The following is a 10,226-nucleotide window of genomic DNA, read 5'->3' on the forward strand; positions in this document are numbered from 1 at the left end:
CAATCTGGTGCTTTAATACACTTGAGAGTTCAGAACAGTAAAAGTACAAATCCTGTTAACTGTCAATCTTCTGTTTTCTAAAATCATTTTGTAACTTTCTGCAGGTTTGACACTAAAACTCCTGCCTTCCACAAACATCATCACAGTCATCATGAGGAGGAGAAACAAATTATTCCTACCTGAGAGACACAGGATGAAACCCATGAACAAACATCCAGCTTCGGCCAACAACATGGCTGCTGTAGATTTTCTCTTCTAATGAGAAAGTTGATGTATGATGATTATAAAGAGCCGATCACTGCTGCTCTCAGAGTTTCAGAAATATCAGAAACGTGAATAAACGTTCAAATCAACATCTGTCTGACAGGAATGACTGACTTGTGTGAGTGTGTCAGCAGACAAACTGCATTCAGCTTTAACACCATCACTTCCTCATTTACTTATTTCCCCCACAAAGAGCCCTCTAGTGAAGAATGTATTACATAAGATATTTGACAAAATACTGAATCTTCTTTGAATGAATTGTTTTCTGTTTATTTTTCTTCCAGAATTTTTGGCGTTATAATTTTTCACTGACAAATGATCCCAATTAAACATGTGACGAGCCCAAATTTCATTGTGTTTTCATGAAAGCTCTGTCTGTGTGGTGGTGCAGTGGTTATTGTGGTTGTCTCGCTTTAACAAGTTTGTGGGTTCATGTCTGGGACTTTGCCTTCACATGTTCTTCCTGTGTTTGTTCACAGGTGTGAGTACATCTAGTTTTCTTTCTCTCTGTGTTTGCCCTGTGAGTGACTGTTGGGCTGTCCAGGGTCGCCTCACCTCTTGCCCCGTGGAAACTGTGATAAACTCCACCTTCCTTGTGAACTCTAACCATATAAGTGGAAGAGCATGTATCTGTCAGCATTGATGGTGAAAGCAGAGACATGAAATTGTTTGAGGTTATATTGTGGTTCAAAAAACAAACTTAAAAGAACGACCTGAAGACATGATCACCCAGAAAGTAAGAAAACCTAAAGCGCCTAAAGTAACACGATTAGCAGGTCTTGTATTTTGCATCACATGCATTTCATTGTGTTTAGAGACAGAACAACATGAAAGCAAACACTACAAAAAACATCATCTGCTGTACAAATACCTGATTTTCAATTTAAAGATGTCTGATGATATTATGTGGTGTCAATGTCTGGCATGATTGTGTTGAATGGGGCGATCGTGGCTCAAGAGTTGGCAGTTCGTATTGTGATCAGAAGGTTGCCGGTTCGAGCCCCGGCTCGGACAGTCTTTGTTGTTGTGTCCTTGGGCAAGACACTTCACCTATCGCCTACTGGTAATGGCCAGAGGGGCTGATGGCGCAATATGATAACCTCGCTTCTGTTATGACTACAACTGTAGCTGCCTCCACCAGTGTGTGAATGTGGGAGTGAATGAATAGTGGAATTGTAAAATGCTTTGAGGGTCTCGAAAAGCGCTATATAAATGCAATCCATTATTAACCCTTTCAGAGCGGGCACCCTCCGTTTTGCACAACTACTTTTAAATCCCAGTAGATCTGCAACCACGTGAGCTAGCGCAATAATTTTTTTGCATATGAAACCGGAGGAGTTGTACTTACATCTTATGCCATCAGCTTTTCCTACGTCACGGTTTCCTTCCACATATAGTTTTGCAAAAACTGCATAAAAAGCACTTGCAGCAACAAAAACATAATATTCCAGAAACACGCTTTGCCAATCCGATCAGCTGTTCATAACACTGCCTATGTTGGAATAGATGCGAACTATCGCATGTCCGCCATGACTTGCCCAAAACCGGAAGTGACGTCATTTTCGCGGAAATGTAGTTTTTTGCCATCAAGGCCTCATGAGCCTATACTGGTGTTTTTAAAAGTTATGTTTGACTTTATGACTTTCTGTTTCGTTTCTGGGATGCTTAGGACTCATATTGCACTGCTGGAAATCATTTATTTTGATGCATATGCTGCTTTTTTGCAAATTTGCACTATAATATTTATATTCATTATATTATATATTATATTATATTTTTCCTGCAGTGTATTGGTAAAAATTGGTGTATTTCAAGAATAAAACTATGAAGACACTCAAAATAAATTTCCTGTGGTGGGAAACTATTTTGTGCAACTTTTTTGTATTTACAGTTTTGAGGGATAAGCCTCTTAAATTTCTCTAACTAGAAATATATGTTAAAAAAAACAAGAATTTTCAATTTTAGGTTATTGCACTTTTTTTGTAATTTATGTAATTACTATGCACTTAATGCAGACATATTATTATAATTTAGGCTGTAATTGTTGTATTGCAACTTGAAATGCTCCCAAAAATGGCTCTACAACATTTAAAAATATAATATAAGCTCTGGCGGACTTGGTTCTATGGTAGGTCTTAAAGGGTTAATAATTGTGCGCTTTGTGTTGTGTTACTTTCTGGGTGATTTGCAGCTTCAAATATAAAAATCTTTCACATTGTTTGTGTCAAAAATTAAAACATTAATCACATCATGTTTGGAGGTTTAACATCTGTTAAATTAACAACAACAAACAGCTTCACATCTTCACGTTGTCATTGTTATCACTGAAGGTTTTTTTTAAATTGTAAATAAACACTAAATGTTTATGTGAAATTTAGTGATATTGCAATTTTTACGTTTTGTAAACTAAAAAATAATATTATAATTTTAGTAATGATGACAAGAAATAGAAAATACATTTATTTGAGGTCAATACATGGATTCTTCACTAGAGGGCTCTTTGTGGGGGAAATAAGTAAATGAGGAAGTGATGGTGTTAAAGCTGAATGCAGTTTGTCTGCTGACACACTCACACAAGTCAGTCATTCCTGTCAGACAGATATTGATTTGAACGTTTATTCACGTTTCTGATATTTCTGAAACTCTGAGAGCAGCAGTGATCGGCTCTTTATAATCATCATACATCAACTTTCTCATTAGAAGAGAAAATCTACAGCAGCCATGTTGTTGGCCGAAGCTGGATGTTTGTTCATGGGTTTCATCCTGTGTCTCTCAGGTAGGAATAATTTGTTTCTCCTCCTCATGATGACTGTGATGATGTTTCTGGACGGCAGGAGTTTTAGTGTCAAACCTGCAGAAAGTTACAAAATGATTTTAGAAAACAGAAGATTGACAGTTAACAGGATTTGTACTTTTACTGTGCTGAACTCTCAAGTGTATCAAAGCACCAGATTGTGATCCTTCACAGTAACATGCTGTCATCACAGATTAGCACAGAAAAGAAAGTTAGCATAAATGTTCACCATGTTTTCTAATCACATGTTGTGTTAAAGGTGTTCAGGGAAAAGCAAACAGCATCTGTGCCTTGAAAGGTTCATCAGTGAATCTGCCCTGCTCACATCAACATCCCACTGCAAGAAATGGCTGGTACACTGGACACGATACTGTCTCCAAGATAAAGTTCTCAGTAGAGGAAACACATGTAAAGTACAGCATGTCAGCAGAGAGTAATTTCACTCTAACAATCAATAATCTGACAGAGAGAGATGGAAATTTTTACTGCTGCATTAAAACTGCTGACAGATCAAAGTGCCAACAAAGTGGAATTAATTTCCATGTTACAGGTACAGTTCTTTTTACAAATGCATCACAAATGAATGAGTTTATGAATGATCAGTGTATTCATGTTGGTCATGTGACCTCTCAGAGCTGCAGGTAAAGGTGATTCCTGCCACAGAGGGACAGACAGTAACACTGATGTGCAGCAGCAGCTGTCCTCTGACTGAAAAGCCTGCAGCCTACATCTGGTACAAGAACAGAGAGTTTCTCTATGAGGACTGGTCTCCCTGGTACCAAGAGCTGCTCAGCAGTGAGGAAGCAGCCACATACTCCTGTGCTGTCAAAGGCTACGAGCATCTCAGAGCCCCTGAAGTCTCTGTGGGTGAGTCATGATGGACAGCTCCTCATCATGTTATGAGATGTTAAACACAAACACTTTACTCTTCAGACTCTAATGAATTTACTGAAAGTTGTTGGTTTTTCTCAGGTTCCATCACAGAGACCTGCTTCAGTGTGACCTATGCTAAAGGGAGAATGTGTTCTTCTCAGCAGACATCAGTGGACGAGTCCTGCTCCATCACATATCCCAGAGGTGAAGTTCTGGACAAACTGCTCTTTGAAACTTCATTTTTATTTGTTAATTTATTTGACATGACAGAGATGAACTGGTGGAAAATGTGTTCATCATCTCCCAACAGAAATTCATGTCCAGAGGACTCCTGCTGAATACAGAGGTCACATCAGACTGACCTGTAACAGCAGCTGTTTTCTGACTGAGCCTCTGATTTCCTTTGTGTGGTATGAGAACAGAAAGCCTACAGTGCAGGAGGGAAAACAGATTCTAGTTTCCAGCTCTCAGCCAGACAGTTTGTCCTGTGCTGTAAAAGGTCTTGAGGATGTGCGCTCTGCTGACGTCTGTGAGTAAACTTATTGTCTCTCCACTTACAAAGTATTACCACCACTTCTTGCAATTAAGACTAATCATCACACTGGTTTCCTGTAAAGTTCAGGGTCAGTTTTAAAATGTTGGTGATCACATCACAATTCTCAGCTGCAGATCCAAAACTCTGGACTCGTCTTCCTCTTCAGATCTGCTCACTGTGATACTAACAGTATTCATCTCCTGACTTCTGCTTAGCTTTTTCAGTCTCAGCCAAGAGTAACTCAGTCTGTCATTTTCCCCAGTGTATTTATTTCTTCATCTATATATATTTAATATTATTATTTCACTATTGCTTTTATTAATTATTTGGTCGTTTTTATTATAAGCATACTTTAAAGTGCTTTTTACTTGTTGTGCAGTACATTTGTCAACATCTGTTGTGTTTAAATATGTGATATAAATAAACTGATTTAACTAATTAAGTTTAAATATCTCTTCTCTATTCCATCCATATTTCAGGTGTTAGTGATGATTCCTGCTGGACGTTGAATTATGTCCACAGCAGAATCTGTGCTCTGGAAGGATCTTCAGTCAACATCTCCAGTAAATACTCACATCCTGACTATGAGCAGATACAGTCTAAATGTTGGTATAAAGTCAAGAGAGAAGCTGAACAGCTGACTGAGGATGCAGATCATGTGGAGTATGATGACAGCATGAAGAACCAACACATCCTCAGATTAAAGAAGCTGAAGAGAGATGACTCAGCAGAATACAGGTTCACCATCACAACAGAAAATGAAGAAGTGAAAGAGTTTGATTTTCCTGGAGTTACTCTGATTGTCACAGGTAATTACAGCTTGTTTGACTCACTGTTCATTGTTTAGATCCCAGTTAGTCCTGTGCGTTACTCAAATAAGCTAACAGAAACTAATCTAAGCTGGTAGTGGGGAGACTCACCCAGCTCTAACAGCCTACAGCTGCATGACTACAACGTTTCAGCTTGATGATGAAATCCACGAGCAACTCCAGAGTTAGCTGCAATTATTAGCTATTAATGGCAATTAACAGCAGCTCTGCTCACCTATGTTTGCACTTGTTACTTTAGTGGTGAAAATACACCCCAGGTATGTGTTAGCATAAGGACTAGAACAATCTGTGAGAACGATTTGAGAGATATAATATTTATACACAAGTTTTCACCTTTACTGTTACTGAAAGAGTCAAAAAGAAAATGTCCACAACTTTAGACTTTAAATGTAGTCTTGTGTTGCTTTGAGGGAGAGAGAGCATCAATGAGAAGCAGAGACTCAGCACAAAATCACCAAACTTCTTCCAGGTTTCAGTCCAACACAGCCAGAATTCCAGTTCATAAATCCATTGATTATGGTTCATCCTGTCGGGTTTACAACTAAAAATGTCCTCCATTAATGTCACAGCTGTCACACGTACACTAAGATTTGTGGCCCGTGGACCACTTACTGCCAGTGGGCTCATTTTGGGTTACAAACAGCATGAAGCACCATCATTCATCTATGTAAACTGGTCAAGGAGACACAACCTGATCCATGATGGAGTCATCAGACCTTTCAAGATGTTTATACAAGCTGATGCAATTTTATTTCCTCATTCATTCAGTGATGAAAGGTTTTTTTAGTCTATGTTTTCTGTTTCAGTCCATGCATGGTTATCAGTCCCCAAACAGAGAAAGAACAGACAGACAAATGTTAAGTTATGTGAGCAATTAAATCTGTCATCTCCTACATAGAGTTAAAGCTCTTTATGTTATCCTTTACAATAAAATCTTTACTAAATGATGTAGTTTTCTTTTCTTAAACCTAATACAGTTTTCATATTTGTAAAAGAAAAATATTCTCTCAGTCACTTTGAAACATTGACGCTAAACACCAACCTGCTGTTTATAAGAAACACTTAACATAAAATATCTCTTACAGTTACTGACAAGTTTAAGTGTTTTTCAGAGCCGAGAGTGAAGATGAGTCCTTCTGCAGTGGTGACAGAGGGTCAGAGAGTCACACTGACCTGCAGCACCAGCTGTCCTCTGACTGACAACACAAACTACATTTGGTATTTGAACAGTCGACCTCTGACCCCGAGAGAGAACCAGAACAAACATCTGATCCTAGACCCAGTCAGCAGGGAGGATGCAGGAAGCTACTCCTGTGCTGTGAAAAGCAACAAAGATATCAGCTCTGCTCCAAAGACTCTCACTGTCCAAAGTATCACAGGAACATGGACACCAGCAGCTGCAGGAGTTTCTGCAGCTCTGCTGGTTTTAATACTTCTCACTGTCTGCTGGTGTGTTAGGTGAGCATCACTGTGTTCTCTTTCAAACTGTCATTCACACACTGACCTTCACCATCTGTTCACTTTTATATTCCCTTATTTCATTAACCAGAAAAAGGAGAACTTCTAGCCAATCATCAACAAGTGAAACAATGGAAAACTTGGAGCAGGTAAACAAAATAAATGCAATAATTCTTCTACAACAGAGGAACATCTCCCTGATCTATCTAGATTATTCCTTCATGCATGTCAGAGCAGCTTCATTTTAACAGATATTGGAGATTATGTATTGGAATTTCAGGAGCAGGACTACCCCTACAAACACCCTCCTTCCAGCTTTCATCTATATAGGTTCCCCCCAGTTCTGCAAGCTGATCATTCTTGTTTACATGCTCCACCCTCTCTCCCTCCTGGTTCTCCATTCTTTATTTTCTTCGCTTCTATTTAGTACATGGGGATCTGCCAGGCCCGGGAGCCGTCGCCAGCTCCCTTCGACATGTTATTAACATGTTATTTCTCTTTTTTATCAGGTAAATTTTGGACCCCAGCATGACGACATCTCAGCTCAACCAGCAGAGCAGGAACTTGACTACAGCGAGATCAACTTGTCCAAGATCCAAACAGAACATCCCTACTCCACTGTTCAGTCATTTCAAGAGCAGGAGCATGTCCCCTACGCTGTTGTCAACTTCAGAGACAACACAACACCTGAGTGAGTTTGTTTTATAATTATCAATAAAACTCAATGACCAGGCTGTGGACACCTAGAGCCTGTACAACACATCAACTTAAAGAAGATAAAATATAAAAACACATCTGCCTGTACAGGACTTGAATTGTTCTGTTCATGATGTTGGTATTACATTCACTTCTTGTATTTACTTTTTCTGATGAGTATGAACAAACTGTGGTCACTCTTGACAGGCTTCTTTCAAACCCTCATAGGAACTGAAACTAAAACATTTGTAATGGTTACCAGCTCTTTGTGTTGAGACAATTCTCAGGCTCTGTCTCACACCAGATAAGAGGAAGCCTCAAGAGCAGCTCTTTATCTATATGTGTATATATTAAAATGTGTTTCTTAAAGTGTCTTTGACACATTAAAAGCTCATCATTATCTCAGGCTTTGCCCAACATGCCAGCAAAATTGTTCTAAAAATTGCAGTAAAGAAAAAACAAACAGTTGAACTCAATTTCTTGTAAAGTCAAAAATGTCTTCATCATAAATCCATTGGAGATTTATAGGACAGACTTCATATTTATGAACATGTAACAAACATTTTGTATTATAAGTAGAATAATAAATGTTATCTTTAAACAGACTTTAGTGGGTTGGTTGTTTCCTGAGTCAGCTTTAAACCACTTCACACTCATATTTCATAGTAAAAGTGGAAGTCACTGTGGTCAAACTGTCATTCAGTAAAGAGAGCACACTAACACAGACATTACAGTTTTTAGTGAGACACACAGCTCAGTAGTCTCTGTGCTCCATTCAAACACTTTTCACAGCCTCCATTTGTGATTTTCTTGTGCTTTCAGTTGGTCAATAGTAATTTTGCCAGAGACTGGAGGGCCTCCCTCTTCTCATCAAATAATCTAAGTCTCCCAAAACATCCACTAGGACTGCGTCAATGTGTGTGGGTGCTCCACGGAAGATTTTCCACCGGAGCAGTCTTGTGACATCCCTCTACACTCAGCCTTTGACTAAGTTATGATGATTGATGGTCAAACAGTGTGCTTTAAAGTTGCACACAGGGTCAGATTATATAGAGTTAGTCTTGACAATCACAATAAAGAAGAACACACTCAGTTGTCGGTGCCTAAAAGCTGCCAGGAAATTATTTTCCAGGTGGCTCATTACAACCTGATGGCTGGTCACATGGGGTATGACAAAACTGCCCTGTGGTTTGCATCAGCCAGTGCTCTAAGCCAGATTCTGTCCTAAATACCAGGCGGTATGTGCCCGAGGAGGGGGGCGGTGTTCACAGAGGGGAAAGTGGGAGCGAGAGTGGAAGAATGAGGGAGGGTCTGTAGTGAGGGGAGGTCCAGAGGCAATAATACAGACATAGCTTGGCTGGCCAAGTTGATTGATGGGGGTATGCAGGGTATGGTGTGTGGCTTAGCTGCAGGTTAGGGGTGGAGCAGTGGGTTGTGATTTGGCCAGGGGAACCTGGCACAGCTAGGTCTGTCAGCCTTCACACCAACTACACCTTTCCTTTTTTCAGTAGCTACTGGGGCCCAGAGAAGAGAGATGTGTGGTATGTGCAAGGCAGAGAAGGGAGCTGAGAAAGTGTATATATGTAAAAATCTCTCTAAATAAAAACACTGTTCTACAATTGTCATGTGCCTTCCTACTACAGTAGGATTATTGTCATTGTTCCTTTTGTGCTTTAGCTTGTGTGCTCCGTCCAGCATGAAATGGAGAGACATAGTAGAGGCAAAATTAATCGACAATATTGTTGATTAATTTGTCTCTAAAAACACCAGTACAGTAAAAGTTCCCCATTGTTGTTGAAGAGGTTTTGGATCTGCATTCATGCTTCTTTTCTACTGCAGGCTTGCTTAGAAGGCAATGATAAACCACGTGTTACAACCGAAAAAATAGTTCAAACTGAGCATCAGAATGAGGAAGAACGGTTATTTAAGTGACACAGATGTTGGTGTCAGACAAGCAGGTCTGAGTATTCAGAAACTGTTGATCCGCTGGGATTTTCCCACAGAATGATCTCTAAGGTTTACAGAGAATAATTAGAAAAAGAGAAAATAACCAGTGAGCAGCAGTTCTCTGAGTGAATTACAAAGGTCAGATCAGAATGGTCAGTAAGCTTTGAAATGACAGATAAGAACTGTTAGTCAAACGACCGATTTGATCTCTAAACATAACAAATGTCAAACAGATGGACTACAACAGCAGAAAGTCACACCAGATGTCCCTCCTCTCAGCAACGAGCAGGAAACTGAGGCTACAATTTTCACATACTCACCAACATTAGACAACAGAATATTAGAAAAAAGTAGTTGGTCTGAATATTTCAATTTTTCCTAGAACATTTCGAGTGTATCATTAGAAGCTGGGAAAAGCAAGATGAAACATCCTGTTTATCAGCAGATCAGGCTGCTGTGGTGTAATGGTGCTGAGGATACTTTCTCTGTACATGTATGATCACAGTGTACCCATCTTTCGAGTGCTGTGTTCGGCAGAATAATACACCACAAGGTTAAAATCATGTCAACCTGGTTTCTTGAACATGACAATGAGTTCCTCATACTACTTTACTTCACGGGAAGAAGATCTCAATCCATTACAGCACTTTTGGAATGTGGTGGGATGAAAATTGACATTATGGATGTGCAGTTGATAAATCTGCACAATCTGTTTGATGCTGTCATGTCAATATGGACCAAATGTGGGAAATGTTTCCAAAATTAAGACAGCTTTGAAGGGAAAATGGGGAACCAATGTGTACCTAATAAAGTGGTATATTTACTTTTA

At 39.4% G+C, this 10,226-nt stretch overlaps 1 protein-coding gene across 1 annotated transcript; it reads left to right on the top strand.

Moving 5' to 3' along the window:
• The first annotated feature begins 2,919 nt into the window (after nt 1-2,919).
• LOC146572168 (uncharacterized) lies at nt 2,920-7,941 on the top strand. The gene is made up of 9 exons (XM_085278607.1): nt 2,920-3,040; nt 3,318-3,608; nt 3,692-3,925; nt 4,031-4,135; nt 4,242-4,460; nt 4,946-5,275; nt 6,409-6,754; nt 6,846-6,903; nt 7,264-7,941. The coding sequence occupies exons 1-9, from the start codon at nt 2,986-2,988 to the stop codon at nt 7,447-7,449; spliced, it is 1,824 nt and encodes a 607-aa protein (XP_085134733.1). The 5' UTR covers nt 2,920-2,985; the 3' UTR covers nt 7,450-7,941.
• Nucleotides 7,942-10,226: the final 2,285 nt, after the last annotated feature.

This window comes from Mchenga conophoros, linkage group LG6, assembly GCF_057382185.1.
Source record: "Mchenga conophoros isolate Kocher_MC1m ecotype Shallow Benthic linkage group LG6, M_conophoros_male_GT1.1, whole genome shotgun sequence".
Lineage (NCBI taxonomy): Eukaryota > Metazoa > Chordata > Actinopteri > Cichliformes > Cichlidae > Mchenga > Mchenga conophoros.